We start from the raw sequence: 23,373 nt of genomic DNA, 5'->3' as shown, positions 1-23,373 counted from the left end.
TTCTGATTTACAGAACTTAATGAACTTTTAAAGGTAATATTAGCAATTGGCAAAGCCATATACTGTTGAATAGTGCCCTCTGTGAATTTGCACAAAATTTCTTTAGCTACTTTCCTTTGAAGAACCTGAACATTTATCCTATGCTTCAACTTCATATGGAAATCCTTATTTATTCCTTGTGTTGAAGTTTTTGTAACTTCAAGTTTTTGTTGAAGTGACTAGTAACACAGTCATAATCACAGCAGACTCTGGAAGTCAAAGGTGGAGATAGTGAGTGAATTGGCAATGGGGCATAGCACCTCCAGTAAGTGGGCTACTGGATTAAGGCTATTGTATGTGGACTGCCAGCACTCAAAAATTATAACTCTCTGATTGCATTGAAGTGGTTGATGTGATGGCTTTCACTGTATTGGAGTTTCTAATTTCTACTCTAAGGAAACAATGATCTTTTGACTTTGCTCACTCCATAATGATCTTAGTTAGGGACGCTTTGTATGAAAATACAGACATTTGAAATATTGATCTTATTCACATGACTTTAAGAGAATCTTTATGGTCTCCATGTCTCCTAAGATTGTTTACCCATTCCCCCCCCATTCCATTAATTAAAAAAAAGAGAGAAATAAGTTAGTGGATTTAAAACACTGTTTTTCCAATTGAATTTGTGTATATTTTGCCTTTTGCATGAAAGTTAGTATCCTAGTTTGATTTCCTCTCTATAATATCCAAAAGAGTCATTCATTTATATATTTAATTAATATTATATTGAGCAACTATTTTATTCCAAATGCAAAGTTAAGTGCTTTTGATTTCTGGTGTAAAAGACCTCTTGTAGAGTTTACATTCTATTGGAGGAAACACTGAATACAAGTAAATAGGCAAATACAATAATTGGATGATGTATGTGTGTTTTGAAAAAAAACCAATTAGAATTGAATGTATAGAATAAATGGCAGGGAAGAGTGATCACTTTAGCTAGTGTGGTCAGGGATGTGTTTCTGAAGTGGTGACATTTAACTTGGAGCTTAAAGGAATAAGAAGAAATGAGAAGGCAAGAAGGGAAATCGTGTTTGGAAGAAACAGCAGTAGGCACCGTTAGGTACTTATTCAATGATGGTAGTATAGTTAGTTCTTCACTTTTCCTCTCCTTCCCCTAATATGCTTGTGGATTCATGGTTCTGTGTTTTTATTCTGTACCAGTGAGTAGTCTAGGAAAAGAATCAGTGCAAGAGTGACTGTCATTTAAGACTTGGGGCTAAGTTTTTCCCAATCTGGCTAAAATTTTACTAAGTAAACAAATGCTAAGTCAGGCTTATGGTGGACATCAGGGACCTCCTCCCCTTAGTAGCATGAATCAACCAACCCTCTTGTGTTTCATTCATTATACTTAAGAGAAAAGAACTTACACAGCTATGAGAATCAAGCAGGTGTATCCTTACCTTTTTAGCCACACAGAACTTTCCAGGAGCATCTGAAAATTGGCAGCTTAAACTTGTTGTTGTTGTTGTTGTGTGCCGTCCAGTTGGCCCCGACTCATAGCGACCCCTCCTTGGGTTTCCAAGGCAGTATCACTACGGAAGTAGGATTGCCCAACCTTCCTTCTGAGGAGTGGCTGGTGGGTTTGAACCGCCAGCCTTCTGCTTAGCAGGCAAGTGTCTTAGCCACTATGCTACCAGAGCTCCTAGCTTAAACTTAGAAGTAGTATTTTCAACAGCACTATAATATTTAAAGAAATGAAATAATTAAAATTGTATCTTGCATGTAAATACTCACATATAAGTTTAGCTAAAATATAGAGATGTACAAATGTGAACTGTTTTGTTCTTCAAAGAGCCAACCTAATGACTGCTATGAACAAATCACCATTAATTTATTGATCTGTCATTGATCAACACAGCAAAAATCAATGTTATTCAAATACTTTGTCCATGATGAAAAGATATATTTTTGAGCAGTAAAGATCAATAAACATTACTTTTCCTAACATCAACTTAAGTATAAACAAAAATGTTTTCTTATAAATGAAAAACATCTTATAGGAGAATCGCATTCATAATTGTTATAAAATAGATCAAAACAACCATACATTCCATCATAGTTGAGTTAAAGGCTATATATATCCTTTTATTCTTTAGGATTTTTAGTCTCATATCCTGAAGGTTGCAGTGATCATTTGAACAATATTAAATAGTGCATTGTTTAAAATTTTTGCTTTTTTTTTTCCAAATACAAAGAAGTAAATGTTCACCTTTTTAAGGGAAACGTTTAAAAATGTGCTTTTATTTCCAGTCCCTTTCTTTCTCCTCTCTCCTTACCACTCCTGCCAATTTCCATGTGCCCTTCCTCCTCATTCCTCCTTTACTCCATTTCTTTCTTTTCCTTTGGGTCCTTTGAATCTCTTTCAATTCTTCTCTGTTCTATTTTTTGCCTTTTAGTTTGATTTACTACCAGGTGGCTATGTTATAAATTCAGGGAGAATTGGTTAATCAGGAACATGTTATTTCCCTTGGGCCTCCAGCTTTGTGCACCCCCTGAGATGTCTCTAATGAAGAGGAAAGATGTAGTGATGGACAAGATGGAATCTTTTTCATTTATCCTCTTGTCTGCCCATTCATTCCACAGATTCACCCTTTTGTGAAATCAGGAGAGTGAGCACAGAGAATAAGAGTTAGCTGAGGTAGAAATTAGAACAGTTTCATCATGATCCTGGCAGATACATTTTCTTTGGATGGAAAATATATATACTGTTCTTGAATTTATCCAAAGTGATTCCCATGTGCTTTCTGAAATGTAGTAGGAAGAACCTGATTTTGAAAGTTAGGGATAAGGTTCTAATTTGAGCTTCGTCATTAACATAAAAGAAGGTGTATGATTTACTTCTTAACTTTAGTTGTCTTAAAGAAATAGGAAAACATAAGTAATTTTCTGTTTCTGTGGCATTTTGCAAGACATACTTTAGGATTTTTGAGCAAGGGGTTACGTACAGAGAGTGGAAATTTTTAAACAAAACTTTATGACCATCTGTCTTAACAAATAGGGTTTTTAGCAACTCTCTTTGTATCCCCTAGTGGGCAAGAATGCAAAGGCTCTATAAAAAGATCCTTATGCATAAGTTCTAGCATTTTATGAGATTCCCTTGATACAGAAACAAAGTTGTTTGCACCATCTTTGGAGTTTGCTGTCCCCTTGCCCCTGGTTGCTGCTGCCATGCCCAAGCCTGCATTCTTCTTTCGAGCCTGACTCTTTGAAATCTTATCCCTGTGAGGTATGTGTTTGGTTCATGGCTCCGACTTGACTTTTAGGCTTTTGGATACTTTGCATCTGTAGTCTTAAGAACCTGGCTGAAGGGCCAGACCCAATGTACTTCTAAACCCCAAAACTAGATCCCAGAGTCTAGTAGGAACTTTGTAGATTATTGCCTGCCTACCACTTGTCCAGAACATATTTCTATTAAATTTGCATGGAATTTTGTTAATCATTACCATTATTATGCCCTCACTTGCAGAGTGTTACTTTTCTTTTAACACCAGGGTGAAGATAAAATTCTTTCTTAGCCCTTCATTTACATACATTTTTATTCACTCATTTCTTTCTAGTTAAACCTAAGGATAAAGACAAACAAAAATAGGGGACTTAGATGGCTATATCTGACTGTGACAGCTGCATAAGTTATAAAATGTGTAATATTTTATATGTTCTGTTGATAGCCATTAAGATTTAGATATCTGAAACCAAAAAATCCGAACTCACTGCCTTCCAGTCGGATGCGACTCATAGCGACCCCTCCGTGGGTTTCTGAGGTGGTATCAGTACGGAAGTGCCTAAGGCACTTGACTGCTAACCAGAAGACTGGCGCTTCAAACCCACCAGCCACTCCTCGGGAGGAAGATGGGGCAATCTACTTCCGTAGTGATACCGCCTCGGAAACCCAAGGAGGGGTCGCTGTGAGTCGAGTCTGACTCGGCACATAACAACAACAAGAATCAGTACGGAAATAGATTGCCCAATTTTCCTTCCGAGGAGTGGCTGGTGTGTTTGAACCACCAGCCTTCTGGTTAGCAGTCAAGTGCCTAAGATACTTATTTTTCTGAAGTGTTTAATCACTATCTGTAAATTACTATCTACTTCTGAATTTATACCGCCTCGGAAACCCAAGGAGGGTCTGACTGTACAGCACATAACAACAATACCTGTAAAGGAGCTCTGGTGGCCCAGTGCCTAAGGACTGCTAACTAGAAGGTTGGCAGTTCAAACCCACCAGCCACTCTGTGGAAGACAGGGTAATCTACTTCTGTAAAGATTTACCACCTTGGAAACCCAATGGTGTTCGCTATGAGTCAGAAGCAACTCGATGGCAGTGGATTTGGATTTTTTTTTTTTTTGGTTAAATCTTGTAAAATCCAAATGATATACAAATGCATTTTTTTTTTAAAAAAAAAAAAACAGGTCTTGTTTTAAATGGTTGCTTAGTAATTCATAATATAAATATATCATTATTAGTTTTACACTCAGAAGAACTTTTTTTTGCCCCCAAATGAAAAGATTGGTAGTAAGGTAATGAGTACCTATATCGTAGGAAGTATTTGCGAGAATTGGCATGTTAAGTTTTTCATGGATATTGCATAAGGCATGCCTCCACTAGTAGGAAATTGGACCATAAGACCATGATGTTTTCTTCTGCAGTTTCTAGATCTGAATATAATTTTTTTAAAACATATTTAATTGAAGAAATACCATCAGTTAAGGATTCACTTACAAGATGTTCAAAGATAATCTAAATTCCTGTGAGGCTACTATTTATCTGATGTGATCAAGGGACCTGTGAGGATGGCCCAGAGCCTCAGAAAAACACGCCATGGAGAGTTGAAAGGGCAGTTCTGTGGATAGTGATGCAGAGATGGGCTTTTTGCTGTTATTCCAGGTGACCTAAACAGATAGGATGCATTCTAATGGATCACATGCACTCAGGTCCTTTTGTATTTTCTGAATAGCTGTAAGGGAGTCCATTTAGCCTCTCTTTCTACAGTAGGAACATTTTAAGAGACAATATATGGGCTGTCAGGCCTGTGGGAGGCTGCTGAGTCACATATGATTCACGGATCTAGCTTCAGAAATCTTTAGACTTGAATGTTACAATACAGGGTGGTCCATTTTAAAATTGCTTGTTGAAATCCACCTTGGGATGTGCTCTAATTAGAGCAGTAGGGACAGTGACAGAATGGTTAGGAATGGGGCAGGGGGGAGTAAAAGCCTGCAATGATTCATTAGGAATGTTGATGTTTAATTCATGTTACTGGCTGCTTCATGATTCTTTCATATTTCATAAAGATGATGAGGTACATGACTGTGCCATCTTACATCAGGGCCTTCGAGCTAAGGTATCATCCTTCTTTTCACTAGGGTTTGTTAAATGCTTCCTAACTGTATCTAAAATGACTGAATGTGATCCAGTTTCTAAGGCTTTGGTTGCATTGTGACTGCACAAGAATTTTTCAAATAAAGGAGACAGAAATATCAACGCAAATGAAATTTTCTATCAGAAAACCAACTGTTTTTTTTTAAAGTACGTATTTTATCTTTCATATAAATAATTTAAATACTAGTAACCATCTTGTCATTGACTTCCTGATAAGGAAAAATATACCTAAGATTTTATTGTGGTTTTTAATTTTATGTATTTTTGTTGTTGTTGGTAATAATGAATCATCTGATATTAAGATTTATTTTAACTAGAAACATAATATTTTTAGTTCAGATAAAAAAAATGCCTTCTATGTCACTGTACATACATTCCTTACTTTATAAAATTTTGTTTTAATTTACTGAGTATGTTACATAGATACTTCAAATACATTTAAAGTGATTGTTGTCTTCCTATGTTTTTCTATTTTGTAATTTTGACCTACTTTTGTACTTGTAACGAATGAAAGATTATAATTTAAATATGTTGTTATTTAAACATTAGTAAATGTTACATAAGGAGCTCTGGTTTTGCAATGCTTAAGGCACTTGACTGCTAACCAGAAGGTTGACAGTTCAAATCTACCAGCTACTCCGGGGAAGGAAGATGGAGCAATCTACGTAGGTAAAGATTTACAGCCTTGGAAACCTAATGGGGGTCGCTATGAGTTGGAATCAATTGAACCATATTTTAGTTTTAAATGTTACTTAATGAGAATATTTTAACAATTCAAATAATTTTATTCTGTCATTGTGATTAAGAAATTTAAAATGTTAGCTTTTCCCCATATTGCTTTGTCATTTATATAAACCTTTCATCATTAGTTCACGTTCTTTCAAAGAGGTAATTTAATAGTGCTAAAAATTTTAATTTTTTTTCAAGTTAATGGACATAAAATTGGTTTTAAACACAATTCTTATTTTCATTGCACCGGATTAATAGGGAAAATACAACTTATTAGTAAGTAGTTTTGCTTACATTATGTAGATCAGGGGAGGGATTTTCTGTTTGCATTACTCAGCGGGCCCAGACCACCAGAGAGGAACACAAAGGCAGTACATACACCGCTTAGGGATTGAGGGTCAAGGAGAACCACATGTCTATGAGACAGGAAGCTTGAAAACAATGAAATTGCAGAATATTTTCTGAGCTGGAAAGATACTTACCATTTCATGTTTGGAGACTTTATTTCTATTTCTCTTGAATCCTGTGCTTAAGGATAATGAAATAAAAATGTTGGCAGTGCAGTAACCTTGTAATGTTGCTGTTGATGGATTTCAGAAAGAGAATTACTGTCTTTCTAATTTGCAGGTTAATATATTTGCTTTGACAGCCTTTGATCATTAAATAAACTCTGTCCTGTAACAGCTGTCAGACAAATCACACTATGGGCTGTATTTGAAAGAAGTGCCACATGAGGCGATTTGGGTTTGACTTTTCTATCCAGGCATTTATATGTAGGTCTGTCTGAACCTACATTATGAAAACAATGGACACCAGCTGAAGCAGATGCCTTCAAGTCATATTTTCCATTTATATCTGAAGGACATAATGTTGCTTTTGGAATATTTTATATTTAGAAACACATCAGACTGTTTCTATATGGAACCTGCTCCTTTATGTCAAATCTATGTGTATGCTGTGAATAATATGCAATTCCATTGGTGTGTACCTAAATGTGTAACATCGAGGGTATCCTGTTATGTTAATGGAAGCAGTAAAATTTCTGATTGTAATATAAATGTTGTTGTTATGTGCCATTGAGTCGGACCTGACTCATAGCGACTCCAACTCATAGCGACCTTGGGTTGCCGAGGCAGTATCACTACAGAAGGAGATTGCCCATCTTCCTTCTGAGGGTAGTAAAATTGGTAGTAAAATAAATGTTGTTGTTATTGTTATGTGCCGTCGAGTCAAACCCGACTCATAGCGACCCCTCCTTGGGTTTCCGAGGCAGTATCACTACGGAAGTAGGATTGCCCAACCTTCCTTCCGAGGAGTGGCTGGTGGGTTTGAACCGCCAGCTGTCTGGTTAGCAGGCAAGTGTCTTAGCCACTATGCTACCAGCCCTGTAAAATAAATAGTGTAGGTTTAATTTGATAATCTTGAAGATATAAAAGTTGAATTTGAGGTTAAATTTAGCATTTAAAGAATTAATCATTTTTACATTTCCAGAAAGATATTTTATGAAAGAGAATGTCTGGTTTACTCAGTTACTAAAATATTTATTTTCTAACTATAACTTACTTTTGTCTTTCAAAAATAAGACTTCTGTAAATGTTATTTTGTTTCTTTAAATCATTGAAGCAGACTTAGAACCCAGGGCTATGATATGCCATAAAATAGGATTCAGGTGACATTTGTAAGTTAGCAGACATTGGGGAGCTCTGGTAGCGTAGTGCCTAAGGCACTTGACTGTTCAAACCCACCAACCACTCCTCAGAAGGAAGATTGGGCAATCTACTTCCGTAGTGATACTGCCTCGGAAACACAGGGAGGGGTCACTATGAGTTGGGTCTGACTCGATGGCACATAACAACAACAATAGCAACAACATGCAGACATTGTGCTCTATTGGGTTCTGAGGTCAAACTGGTGATCTGTCACTTACAAAATGTGAACTTGGGCAAATGACTTACCTTGTTATGCTTCGATTTCCTCAGCTGTGCAGTGGCACTACTAACGTCATTTACCTCATCATATTTTTATGAGAACTAAAGTTTATTCACATTACACTCTTAGAACAGCTCCTAGCAAATAAGTGTTTAACATGTTATCTCTTTTTTATTGAGCATCCATTATCTGTTCAGAACTGTTCTATATATTCTCAGAATACAGTTATATTCATGCCCCCACTCAAGACAATTAAATATTGCTGGAGAAATAAGATTGACATAGTAGCATATAAACATGGGTAGTGTTTTCTAGTACAGGCTATGCGTACCTTAGAAACCGATGAGAGTTTGAGGAGTCGGATTGCCCATGAGAAGTAGGACCTGAAACAAAGACTTGAAGGATAATACTGGAATTGCAGATGTTTAGAGAGGTAATTTCAGGTTAGAAGAAAGTATGATTAAAGAACATGACCAAACTGACATGTTTGTGAAACAGTTGCATTGGCTTGACTGATTGCTGTTGTGAAGTAGATTGGCCATTTAGGTCAGACTCCAAATATAATAAACTTTGAGTAATTTTCAGAATTTGAAATACTATGAATGTTCAACTGATAATTCAGAGCAAAAAGGAAATGAGTCAGTTTTCATTATGGCATTAAATAAAGTTTACATACTTGAATTACAGTAAAATAAATTTTGTGAACAATCTGCAGTGACTGAGAAGAAACATAAACAACGAAAGGGGAGATCTTTAATAAAATGAGTGGGGGTTTTGTAATGAGCAGTTAGAAATTCTGCTCATTTGGTTCTTAGAAACACCAGCAGCAGATTGTGTGGCCACGTGGGTCACCTGGGTTGGCACGAGGTGACAAAGGGACTATGTTGCTGGGGGTTGTAACTTACTGTGATATGGAAGGATGAAAAATAAAGGTCTCCCATCCTCAGGGGAGCAAGTCCCTTGTTATGAGTCCCCTTCCCCCTCTGGCTAATCCGTGGATCTACATTAATCTTTCCCCTAAAGGGGATTGCTCATTTGTTGCCTTGGAAGTTAGAAGCACATTTCTGCAGCTGAGGCACAAAATATTAAAAAACAATAGAAGAATGCTTAGATAAAACAAAAATCGGTTCAAGATGGCATAAAAAGTAGATCTCATGAAGAATTTTTGGCCTTTGTGAGCTATGACCACCCCCCCCCCTTGTGTGTGGACACACATACAAGCAAAAGACCATCAGAAGACGAAGGCAGTGAGACATGAACAAAACCTGAGCAGCTTAGGAATCAGAGTTTTAATGATAAAACCTTTTTATTTATTCCCCCCTCTCAACTTCTTTACCTTTTTGCTGTGATTAGCATGATTACATTCCTTTCTGCATTTTTTACAGAATCACTCTAGACAAAAACGGAATTCTAAAACATTTCACAAGGCGAAACAGCTTTCTAAAATCAGAGTAGCAGTGTTACTGAAAATGGTTTAAATTGAGAATAATTTCAGGAACTAATGTCTCCAACATGACACCCATCTCACAGACTACCCTCTGATTTAATGTACATACCAAGAGCTCCTTTTTCTTTCTCTCTCACACGCAGAAGCACTTTATTATATAGTTATCAGTGTTACAAGAAACACATATTTAGTAAAATTGTGTGTCTAGGTTATCTAAAGCTTTGGCTTACTTATGTTATTTTTACTCAACTACAGGAACACTGTGGGTGGTTTATTATATAACAAAACTAGAAGCAGCTTGGTATTGGGAGGATATTTATAGCAAGTGGAACACTTGACTTTTGAAATATATGATCTTATTTCTTCAAATTTATGAATAAGCTATTTATATAGCAACATAATTTAAATGGTTAGTATGTTAGATCTTTTGATATTCTTATTTTTTCCCCAAGTCCACAGGGTATAACTGTCTCTTATTCGCTGGGTTAAAATAACATTATTTGTTAAAAATAGTGGCATTGGCAGAGGTTGGCCTTAGGACAGGCTGCCAAAAACTTTCCTTCTCATTCTTCTATGGACCCTTCCCTAAATCCTTTACCTTCAATAAACCTTCTTCCTTTCCCTTTTCTCTTGGGTGTATCTCCATTCCTTAAAAAAAAAAAAAAAAAAAAAAAAGGCCTCTATGGTAAGGAGTCCTTTCTGTTCCTGTCTGTGTAAGGATTAAGCTGCTAAACAAAAGGTTGTGCAGTTGCTGTGCAGAAGGAAGACCTGGCAATCTCCTGCCATAAAGACGATAGCCTAGAAAATCCTATTGAGCAGTTCTGCTCGGTCACATGGCTTTGTGTGAGTCAGAAATCGACTCAATAGTACCTCATGACAACAAGCCTGTATGGTAATTCCTAGTGGGGAAAATTGAGAATGTGTGGAAGAGGGATGTCTGTTTTACTGCTCTCTCATTAGCAATAACAGTAGATACATTCCCATTATTCTCTTATCCACATCAAATATAGGAAAGAAGGAGCATCTTGGATAGGACTATTATAGTTAAAACAGTTCTTAGCTATCACTTTGGGTCTATTGTTCCAACTAAGAAAGAGGCAAATTCTCTCCTTAGCATTTAAAGCAATTATATAGATACCTATGTAGGCTTGACACTTTGTGCTCAACTGTTGCACTTTCAAAAGATCAAGCAGTGTAATCTGTGCTATTCTCAATTTGATGTTTTTCAAATGCAGGCAGAATGAAATGGATTGCCATCTTCTCTCTGAAAATGGTTTTTTTTTTTTTTTAACTTAATATATTCACTCCTCTTTTGAGTGCATTATAGGCAAATTCAACCTTAAAAGGATCAAAGTTATTTGAATGGCAAATTCTTTTCTCTCAGATAGTTAAAAATTGAATATATTGTACTAGCTTACTTTTAGAATTTTGACTATTTCTGTATAATACAGTGAAATAAGGGAAACATAAGAAATGATCCCATTTATGCAGTAAAATATTTGCCCTAAATTTTAGTGATCTTTTGATGAATTCTCTGAATTACTCAGATTTTATAGACCTCAAACAGTTGGAAACATATACTGCTAGTTAACTCTGTAAGGAATCATTGTACAGGCAAGGAAGGATTGCAAATCTTTATTCTTTCTAGTGACATTCACTTAATCACTTAAAAGATTTGTAATTACAAAGTAAGAATTCTAGGGATTTAATAATTCCTTTAAAATATACCTTCTCACTTACCGATGTCTCATCATCCAACATTTCACATTTATGACAATAGTAAAAATCCGCTATTCAATCATTTTGCACATTAATGACATACATCTGGCAATAACAAATGACAAGTTGAGAGGGAAGAGTAATGCTGTGATGGTTAAGGGTATGTGTCAACTTGGCTGGGCCACAATTCTCAGTGCTTTGGCAGTGATGTAATGATGTAATTTGGCAGTTAGATAATGATGTAGGCATCCTCTTTTTTTTGATATACAGTAGTCTGATGTGATCATGCTCTATTTTCACATAACAACTTGGTCTTTGGATCTTAACCGTCTCAGTAAGTTAGGAGAGGGTTTATTAAGTTTGCATTTTGAAAATCTGTTAATTGTTAAAAAGTGGGTGCTGTTTAAAGATCCATGAGTCCAGTAGTTAAATTTTTCTGATGTAGGTTATGGAGAGACAACTTGAGTGATGAATGGGATCTTTGCTTATTTTCTGGACATTGTTACCTTTTAATTGTACATTTTAATGTCAGAGTGCCTATGTGTTTTAGGAAAATCAGGTGGCACCTCATATCTATGAAAAATAATTCTTACTCTTATAAAGTGCTCTTGACAGCTTGTCAGTGGGACAGAGAAGACTGGACTCGTCTTGAATTGCTTTTCAGAAAAAATAGATTCCCTGCAATGAACACTGGCAGTGACAGTGAATCAGGTGTCAAGTTGAATGCACATTTTGGATCAGTTTAGCATAGATCTGAATTCAGACATGAGTTAAATTCATTTCTTTACATATCTATTCTTTGTCTCTCAGTTTCCTAGCTAAAGGAACATGGAACCTTCTTACCATTTGTCAGTGTTGACAATTATATTTGAGAAGAGATGATTCATTTTCTGTGGGTTCTTGGGTTTGTTCACTAAGTACTTAAAGAAATGATAGTCTGACGTGACTTAATATATGGTGTCTGAGATCTTTAGTTCTATGCATATGCTAATATAATTTATTGTTCTGAATGTAAGCATGAAGCAAAATTATATTTATATATTTATGTAATAGATATACAGTATTTATTTAATTACAGTTATGTAATGATATTAGTTAAGATACAAAATTTTTAAAAATCTTAGCATCAGCTTGTAAGCAGTACAACTTTATAACATTAGAATAACATAGTGTGCATCCTTAAATTAGATGGTTCTCGCTCAACTAGATATTCTTCATTAATTCTAAAATTTTATTTTAATTTAATTCTATTTAATTTAAATTTAATTTAATTTTAATTCTAAAATCTCTATTTTCTTCTCTCATTTTATTTACTTGTGTTTGTTTCCTAAACTTGATTTAACTTCTTCTCTCATGTTAATGCATTATGGTTCAGTAAATAGTCTCCCTTGTTTTTATGTATTTGATATCATCTCTAGTTTTTATGTATTTAATTTACTAGTTTGTTCCAGGTGGAAATCAAGTCTCTCTGGCTTTCTGTAAGGCATTTCATCCTTTCTTTGTGATTGTTTTTCAATTTTTTCCCTTCTTTCTTAGTTTATCAGCTCATTATTCTTGTGTGTACATATATATATATGTCTTCCTCTGTAAGGCATTACATCCTTTCTTTGTGATTGTTTTTCAATTTGTTTTCCTTCTTTCTTAGTTTATCAGCTTATTATTCTTGTATATATATATATATATATATATGTCTTCTCATGCCTCTTTTAAATTCATGTTATACATTTCTCACATTTAATTTTTTGTTGTATTATGTTTAAAATTATCTGAGAAATATTTAGTGACCTTAATATAGTACTAAAATTGTCTACTCAAGGAAAGGAAGATGATGAGAGTTAAGTCTTCATGATATGACCACCTCTTAAATCCAAAGTTTATTTTCCTGTGTCAGCCAGCATTCTTGATGGTGATCTATTCAACAGGGGTAAATATTTAGCAATAATAATCCTAAGAAATAATAATCCTAGGAGAAATATGATAGTACATATCCTAAATATGTACAGAGAAGTTCAAATTTAAAAACATACATAAATCATCTATCATTTTAAGTATTGTTTCCTTATATTTGCATGGACAATAGGCAATAAACATTTTAGATCTCTAACATAAGGCTGAGCAAACAGAATATATGGAGGAGTAAGAATTAAATTATATTGATTTGAAAGGGGAAAATTATGGCAGTATATGGTCATCTCTGTAATGCCAGGAAAATACAAGATATAGTACATTGATTTAGGCATTTCTAAAATGGACTGTCATCCATCGCTCATATTTTAAGATGCTCATTGCTTTCATCTAAAGTACATACATAAAAAATTGATTTGACTTAAATCCTTCAATCACAACTTTAATGCTCTAGACCATTGCTTTAAAACTTCAGCTTTAGTTCAGTAATTCCAAATCTAAGGGTCTGGATAAGGAAATAAAATACTTTAAAGATTACTTATTTGTTCCAGAATAATTTGTAGTGGTTAAAAGCTGATGACATCATAAATGTCTCCTAAAAGAGAATAGTCAAGTATATAATGGGAGCTAGAGATAATAATGGATTATTAAGTGGCCATTAAAAATAAGTGTTCATAAAATACTTCTATTGGTATGGGAACACATTTATTTTATGAAATAAGGAGAAAAAAGATGTATGAATTTTATATGCTTTCAGCCACGTGGAATAATATTCAAAGACCAGAAGGAACTACACCAAAATGTTTAGTGTTTATTCCTGGGTAGTGGAATTATATAAGTTTTTTTTTTTTTTTTAAGAAAATTCCAATTTTCTTGCATTATTCAAATATTATACATTTAGTACATGCTTACTATTACATTCAGAGGACTTGTAACCTAAAGGATACATCTTGAAATTTAGAATCTTGTATTTAATAACTAATTTTTTTGGAATTTTCATAAAAATTACTATACTTTTACCCTCATTTGGAACAAGATCAGTGCCATTTTTTCTTTGGGATTTGGGAATATTTCAGCATCCTAGGAGGTTGTACACTAAAGGTTCAATGCTTCTGTAAGGAAAGATGGACAGAGTGGGATCTAGGAGAGAGAGAGGAAAGACTTAAAAGGCAAGATAGTAATTTATCTCTCGCATGGAATATAGAATCTCATTTCTCACCAGTGCCTGTGGCCTTTATTTGTCAAAGATCTGACAGAATGTTATTTTTCTGATTCCTGCAGTATCAAGTCATGGGTGGACAAGATGCAAGAAGACCTTGTCACACTGGCAAAAACAGCAAGTGGAGTCAATCAACTTGTTGATGTGAGTACAAACCAAAGAAATTTATTAATCTTTTCTGTAATTTGAATGTGGTGCTAGGTCATCAAACCAACAAAACCAAACTAACTGCCACTGAGTTGGTTCCGACTCATAGCAACCCCCATTGGGTTTCCAAGGCAGTTAATCTTTATGGAAGTAGATTGCCCCATGTTCTTTCTGTGGAGTGGCTGGTGGGTATGAACTACCAACCTTAGGCACTATGCCACTAGGTCGTAGGAAACTGTATTTATATATTACAAGTATGAAATTATTTTGCATGTGGATCTGGAAGTGGAGATCTGAGAGAGACTCATGGTACTTCTAGTTATTGTAAACACAAAATGCCCTTCCTAAAAATTGGTGAAATTTTCTTTTAATACTTCATAGTTTACATACAACTTTCACATAGACAAATCCATGTGAAGTGTAGCCTCCCAGCAAAAGTGCAAATTGCGATGTCATGTACTTATTGCCACAGTGTTTGCATTCTTCAGATCATATTTTAGAATCTCTCATATAGTGGTGACTTCAAAACCTGTGAGAGATTTTTTTTCTTTTTTTCTTATCATCAGTGGTAACACATCTTACTTCTTTGTGGGTAGATTTTATTTTAAGAAATCTTTGTTTACAGTGGTGTCTGGAGACTAGAGTGAGTCTTTAGGGTGGGTAGAAAAGACTTTGGTGCAAGAAACAATATCACTATAGGAGATATATATATATATATATATATATACACACATATACACACACACACATATATATACACACACATATATATATTGTTTACAAACAGGCTATGAAAGTCACTTTAAAATGATTCCTTCAAAAAACAGCAATATGTAAATATTTGTATAGCATCTTAAAAAAAGTAATTTTCTTTGGGTACAGGTATTTACATGTTTAGGTTCTGTAAGATTCACTATAAAAGAAATGGCAATGAAAGCAATATAACAATTTGTGGTCTTAGTGATGCCAAAAATAATGTGATGAGTCAATGAAATGAAGTGGTTTAAAAGCAATTATAAGTATGATGTATGAATATTTTTCATAGGGATATTTATGTATAAATATTTTTCTCCAGGAAAAAATGGAATGTATGGTTACCTTATGTATTAAGAGACATTCATAAAGAAACCCTATTAAGCAAATATTTCAAAAAATTATTCTAGAGACTTTTTATGAAACAGTTGTAGGTTTTAAACAGAAACTGTGTGGAACAAACCTAAGTCTTCATGAAATAATGAATGTATGTAGAAAAGAAAGATGTTTCTAGTGAATAACAACGATCAAATTTAATTCTATTCAATATTTATTGAGCATGTACTGTGTCCCTAGCACTATGCAGACAGTCAAGGGCAGACAAAGAGATGTCGTCTCTCTTCTCTTAAAACTCCAATCAAAATTCTACACCATTGGGAATGAAATCTATTTTAAGACAATGGTTGGCATCTGCAATTTTGGAAAAAATATTAGAATATGAAAGTGGGAATGATAACAAGTGGGCTTTTATGAAAGTGTTGGAGTGTATGGAAGCTACAGAAAATTTCTTGATTTTCATTAAAATACTATTTAAATGAATTGAGAGAGAAGCCTCTATTCAACCATAATGAAAAGTAATTTAAAAAAAGGAAAAGAAATGAGAAATTCCAGATTCTGGTTGGAAATTATATGGCACTCTTTATTGATGGATCAAGATAAAAGATGAGCTGCTCTTGGGAGCTGCATCTTTCTTGCCTTCAATGCTGCTTCAGCTTCAAACACCACTTGCATGTCTGACCTCAGGGTTACTTGCGGTGCTAAATATGTAAACCTTCTCTCACTAAATCTGCATTTTGCAATGAATCATTAAGCAAAAAGTATCTCACTTTTAAAATTCTTTGTTTTCCTATTCTATTTTTTATGTGCTATAAAATTGTGTAAATCATGATGAATAAAAAAACACCTTCTGAATTTGATTAACAAAAGCATCATAAAAAAGGATAATAAAAAATCTCCATAGTTTTCTGTTTATGTGACTCATAACCAATTTCATTGTTGGAAAAATAAATACAGATTTAAAAAGTACATATTATTTAATAGAGAAAGAGAGAAGAGGGCTAATTCATTATTGGGAAAAATATTTCTGTATTAGGCTATGTGGAGCATTATTTTACATAGATAAATGGTTCCATATGCATCATTCCTCTTGTCTAGGGAAATATCTGAAGTGGAGGCAAAGGCAGTATATTTCTTTTGGGTCATGTAACTCAAAGCAGAAACTGGCCAAAGGACACGAGGGTTAAGAGTGAACTTTGAGCGGAAGCTGGGGGATTTGGAAGCATGATTTGGAACAGAATTTGAATACATGAATCAACTTCACTGGTTCCTGGATTGAAATTCAGTATTGTGGTTAGCTTTTTAACCTGTGGGCCCAAAAACCAATGAAACATCATATTTTGTAATTTTATAAAAATTGCTTTGTGGTGTTATAGACTATCAGCCAGGGGAAGGCTAATAGACATTATTAAATAAATTTAATACTTTAGTTTTTACATAAGTTTGCAAGGTTATCTGCCTATTTCCACAATTTGTCTTTCAGTGTGTCATACATACTGTGGTGGCTTGTGTGTTACTCTGATGGTGAAGCTATGCCATTGGTATTTCAAATACCAGCAAGGTCACTCATCATGGACAGTTTTCAAGTCCAGGCTAAGACAGACTAGGAAGGAGGACTGGGCAATCTGAAAAAAATTGGTCAGTGAAAACCTTATGAATAGCGGCAGAGCATTGCCTGATACAGTGATGTAAGATGAGTCCCTCAGGTTGGAAGGTACTCAAAATACAACTGAGGAAGAGCTGCTTCCTGGAAGTAGAGTCAATAGGGTGGATAGGGTAAACCTTCATTTGCTCATGTGTCATAACTTAAAACGGGAAGAAATAGCTGTAAACATTCATTCATCATTGGAACTTGGAATATATGGAATGAATCTAAGAAAATTGGAAGCTGTAATAAATGAAGTGAAACTTATAAAAATTGATACCTAAGCATTAGTGAGTTGAAATGAAAGGGTATTATTAGACATTTTGAAATGGAGAAACAGATGGTCTACTGTGCCAGGAATGACAAAGAAGAATGGCATCATATTTTTTGTCCCAAAGGACATCTTCAGATCTCTCTTGAAGTACAACACTGTTAATGATAGGATAGTATCCATATGCCTACATGAAAGACAAGTTAATATGACCATTATTCAAATATATGCACCAAGCACTAATGCCAAAGATGAAGAAATAGAAGATTTTTACCAATTTCTGCAGTCTGAAACTTATCAAATGTGAAATCAATATGCACTGATAATTACTGGTGATTGGAATAAGAAAGTTGGAAACAAAGAAGGATTGGTGGTTGGAAATTATGGCCTTGGTGATAGAAATGACAGCTGAGATTACATGATAGAAAGTTACAAGACTAATTACTTATTCATTGCAAGTATCTGTTTTCCGCAACATAAATGGTGACTATACACATGGCCTTCACTGAATGGAATACACAGGAATCAGATAATCTATGTCTCTGGAAAGAGGTGACAGAGAAGCGCAATGTCATCAATTAGAACAAGGCCAGGGATTGACTATGGAACTGACCATTAATTGCTGATGTGCAAGTTCAAATGGAAGCTGAAGAAAATTAATATAAGTTCATAAGAATCAAAATATGACCTTGAGTATATCCTACCAGCATTTAGAGACCATATCAAGAATAGCTTGCCACATTGAACAGTAATGACCAGACAAGGTGTGGGATAACATCAAAGACATCATACATGAAGAAGCAATCATAGAAAAAACAAAAAGTACAGAATGGATGTCAGAAGAGACTCTGAAACTTTCTTTTGAATGTAGAGTAGTTAAAATGAATGGAAGAAATGATGAAGTGAGCTGGACAAAAGATTTCAGAGGGCAGCTAGAGAAGACAAAGTGAAATATTACAATGGGATGTGAAAGACTTTGAATTAGAAAACCAAAAGGGAATACTTTGCCATTTCTCAAGATGAAAACACTGAAGAAAAAATTTAAGCTTCAAGTTGCAACATTGAAGTATTCTATGAGCCCTGGTGGCATAGTGCCTAAGGCAGTTGACTTCTAACCAGACGTCTGGTGGTTCAAACCTACCCGCCACTCCTCGGAAGGAAGATTGGGCAATCTACTTCTGTAGTGATACCGCCTCAGAAAGCCAAGGAGGAATGCTATGAGTCAAAATCGACTCGACGGCAGTGAGTGAATATGGGCAAAATATTAAATAAATGATACAGGAAGCATCAAAAGAGGATGGAAGGAATATACCATTACTGTACCCAAAAGACTGGTCAATGTTCAACCATTTCAGCAGGTTGCATATTATCAGGAACCAATGGTATTTAAAGAAGTCCTAGCTATAATGAAGACATTGGTGAAAAACAATGCTCTGTGAATTGATAGAATATCAATTTCAAAAAAGGGATTTCAATTTCAACAAAATTATCTATGCCAAGAAATTGGGAAGACAGCTATCTGGCCTACTGACTGGAAGAGATTCATGTTTGTGTCCATTTCAAAGAAGGTGATGCAACAGAATGTGGAAATAATCAAACACCCTAATAGCACATGCAAGTAAAATTTACCTGAAAATAATTAAAAAATGATTGCAGCAGTACATCAACAGAGAACTGCCAGAAATTCAATACCCATTCAGAAGTGGATGTGGAATTAGGGATATCATTGCTGATATCAGATGGATCTTGGCTGAAAGCACGAAATACCAGAAAGATGTTTACCTGTGTTTTATTCACTATTCAAAGGCATTCAACTATGGGGATCATGGCAAATTATGGGTAATATTGTGAAGAATGGGAACATTATGCTCATGCAGAAACTGTACATAGAGCAAGAGGCAGCCTACATGGTTTAAAGTGAGCAAAGGTGATCCCACAGAATGTGGCAGTTATTGAACAATATCATTAATATCACACGCAAGTAAAATCTTGCTGAAATAATTCAAAAACAGTTTTCATTCAGACAGAAAAAGGGGATACTGCATGGTTTAAAATCAGGAAGGGAGAATGTCAGGGTTGTAGGCTTTCACCATACTCGTTCAGTCTGTATGCTGAACAATCTGAGAAGCTGTACTATATGAAGAAGAATGCCACATCAGGACAGGAGGAAGAGTCATTAACAACCTGTGATATGCAAACTACACAACCTTGCTTGCTAAAAGTGAAAGTGATGTAAAGCATTTACTGATGAAAATTAAAGCGTGCAGTCTGCGGTATGGGTTATACCTCAAAAGTAAACGAAAATCCTCACAACTGGACCAATAAGCATCACGATAAATGGAGGAAACTACTGAAGTTGTCAAAGATTTCATATTACTTGGTTCCACCATCAGCACCAATTGAAGCAGCAGTGAAGAAAGCACTGGGCAAATCTGTTGCAACAGACCTCTTTAAAGCGCTGAAGAGCAAAGATAACTCTTTGAAGACTAAGGTGCACCTAACCCAAGCCATGGTGCTTTCAGTCACCTCATATGTATGTGAAAGCTGGAAAATGAATAAGGAAGACCCAAGAAATGTTGATGCTTTTGAGTTGTGGTGTTGGTGAAGAATACTGAAAGTACATAGACTGACAGAAAATCAAAGAAATCTGTCCTGGAAGAACTGCAGCTGGAATCCTTGGAAGTGAAAATGGCCAGACTTCGTCTGACCTACTTTGGTCATGTTGTCAGAAGGCACCATTATGGAGAAGGAGATCACGCTTCGTAAAGTGGAGGGTCAGTGAAAAAGGGGAAGGCTCTAGATGAGATGGATTGACACAGTGCCTATAACAGTGGGCTCAGGTATAGCAAGGATTTGTGAGGCTGGCACAAGTGTGAGCAGTGTTTCATTCTGTTGTACATAGGGTGGCTATAAGTCAAGCCAACTGGACGACACCTAACAACAGCAAGAACAACAAGATTTGATGCAGGTCCAGGCAGTGTTTAATTATGTGGTACATGGGTTGGTAAGGGTAGTGACCAATGCAATGGCACCTAATAGCAACAATGTCTGACTATCATAAAAATCAAGAGTGAATAAGCTTAAGTAGTAGTTTTGTCCTTGATGCATTCAAGTTTTAAGACGTGTCTTACTGAGTTGTTCCATTATTTATTCATATGTACAGAGACTGCATATGTCTATCAACTACACATGTTTATCAGTGTAGAAGATGAAGTAATTGAATGGAGAGGAAAATAACATGATGAAAAAGAAATAAGGTGTTGCAGTATTTCTCACTGCATTTAATATATTATTAACTTATTGCAGTCGAGTCCATTCCAACTCATGGATACCCTACAGGGCCGAGTAGAGCTGCCCCATTGGGTTTCCAAGATTGTACCTATTTACAAAGTACACTGTCATACCTTTCTTCTGCAGAGCTGCTGTTGGGTTTGAACCACTGACCTTTCCGTTAATACTCAAGTGCTTAACCAGGGCCACCAGGGATCCTTTATTATATTGTTGTTTTTGCTATGGTGCCATTGAGTCAGTTCCAACTCATAGTGACCCTGTGTACAACACAATGAAACACTGCCAGGTCCTGCATCATCCTCACAATTATTCCTGTGTTTGAGCCAATTATTGTAGTGACTGTGTCAATCCATTTAAATATAACTGAAGGAGCTGGGTGGCTCTGCTGTTCTCAATATATGGATTCCATGTTGGCATCCAAGGTGATTATTCCTGATGTCATTATTTCTCAGCCAGTAGGTCAGGGGGAAAAGACCAGGGAAATAAATGCCCAGTTACCTTAAGGACAGGCCATGTTGTTCATATTGTAGTTGTCACAATTTAGTCATATGACTATATCTAATTAGAAAGGAGTTGAAGAAATGGTGATGTTTAACTGAGCAGCTATGTGCTCAACTGTAACTCTTTCACAATAGAAAAGGGCAGAAGAAATAGTGGGGGATAACTGGAGCCTTCTGTTGACAGGTATTATTATTTGAATATTATGCTTATAAGAGCTGTATCTAAACATGCATTAGAACCATCAACATAGTATAGAAGCAGTATTTATATTTTTAAATACTAGAGATCAATACAAATTTTGGAAACATGACAAAAAACCCCTCCAGATTCTAAAAGCCTTAAATGTAAGAGGATGAGTATAAATTTACTAGCTATCTGAAGTATACATTATTGTTAAAGACATTGTATTATGTGTATGTGTGTGTGTAGCCACCATGTTGTGAAATGGAGAGGCTTATCATCATCTATTAATGTATCTCTACTATCTCTCTATCTGGGAGCACTTATGGCGTAGTGCCTAAGGCATTTGACTGCTAACCAGAAGGCTGATGGTTCAAACCCACCAGCCACTCCTTGGAAGAAAGGTTGGGCAATCTACTTCCGTAGTGATACCACCTCAGAAACCCAAGAAGAGGTCACTATGAGTCAGATCTGACCCAACGGCAGTGAGTTAGGTTTTGGTTCTATCTACTGTCTGTCTATCTATCCATCTATCTTTTCATTAAAGTGGCTTTTTAACATCCTTGAAAACAATGTTTTAAGTTCATGAAATGTTTGCCTGCAACCATTTTTTTTTCATTTAAGTTCTTGATAAAACATTTCATCTAAGTATATAACTAAATTTTGATGAATATCCACATTGTCAGACATTCTGAACTAATGAGTTCCATATTGGTAAGAATTTATTTCACGAAAAGGTTTTCTAAACAAAATGAGTTGAATAGAAACCCTTATTTATTTTTTTTCCTATAAAATGGATTTCTGAATCTACAAAAAGCTGTATTAAAGCAGAACTTCCCCAAAAATGTCAGAAATCATTTTCACTGTTGAATATAAATAGCAACAATGTGACAGAGTGCAGTTATCTGGGAACTTTGTTGTATTCTTTGTGCACTATTTTCTTCACTCCTTTCCATTTCAGTTTAGGAATCCAAGACTTTCTCATGACTTCCCTTTTATTACAGAAATGAGATTTGATAGTTGTCATTTCCATTTGATTATTTAGTTAATTATTTGTTAAGTAATTATTTTCTCTCTAAAAGGAGTATATTTGGTATTAGCAAGCAAAGTAAAGACACTGTTTTGGAAGAGGTGAAGTTCCCCTCATTCCAAATAGTGCTAGTTTTCCTGATTGGACAGTTAGGGACAGGGCCCAAAAGAACCTAGACTTGAGGTGGGGTAAGTGAGGCATCTAGGATGCATGGCCCTCACAGTCAGCATCTTTTGAAATTTGGCATCCTAGATGTCTCACTTCCCTCACCCTCAACCTATCCCTGGAGTCTGAGGACAATAAAAACCTTATTTGTACTATACTTTCCATTACTCATTTCTAGAGATGTAGATAATTGGCCATTGGTCACCACTAATCCTCTCCTCTGTTTTCTTCCCTGGTCTTTTCCTCGCCTTTTTCTGTCTATGTACAATGTCAGTTCCCAGTTCCAGCTTTTCCTGATGCTATGTAAGACTCCCAGACTCATATATTTAGGGCTCAATGGACGTTCCTATAGTTTTTAATGATATATTAATAATGAAATTTTCAACCACTTATCTGACATTTCATACTTTTATTGTATAACATTTCTAACATTGTGATGTATCTGCTAAAAAGAAAGGATGTTATGGGACGCTAAATTTTTAGTTAATTATTTTATCACTCTAGTTATCTAAGGGGAGCTCTGGTAGCATAGTGGCTAAGACACTTGCCTGTTAACCAGACGGCTGGCGGTTCAAACCCACCAGCCACTCTTCGGAAGGAAGGTTGGGCAATCCTACTTCCGTAGTGATACTGCCTCGGAAACCCAAGGAGGGGTCGCTATGAGTCGGGACTGACTCGACGGCACATAAC

At 35.5% G+C, this 23,373-nt stretch overlaps 1 protein-coding gene across 1 annotated transcript in view; it reads left to right on the top strand.

Moving 5' to 3' along the window:
* The window catches only part of CACNA2D1 (calcium voltage-gated channel auxiliary subunit alpha2delta 1), a 635,761-nt gene that overhangs the window by 103,244 nt on the left and 509,144 nt on the right, over positions 1-23,373 (top strand). Inside the window, exon 2 of the mRNA XM_042781442.1 lies at positions 14,427-14,508. Within this exon, the coding sequence (XP_042637376.1) occupies positions 14,427-14,508 (82 nt within the window). The remainder of the gene's footprint in view (positions 1-14,426; positions 14,509-23,373) is intronic.

This window comes from Orycteropus afer, unplaced genomic scaffold (genome assembly GCF_000298275.1).
Source record: "Orycteropus afer afer isolate SDZICR_OR568_19922 unplaced genomic scaffold, OryAfe1.0 scaffold00007, whole genome shotgun sequence".
Taxonomy (NCBI): Eukaryota; Metazoa; Chordata; class Mammalia; order Tubulidentata; family Orycteropodidae; genus Orycteropus; species Orycteropus afer.
Note: the sequence above shows the minus strand (reverse complement) of the source record. Positions and strands in the feature narration are given on the sequence as shown.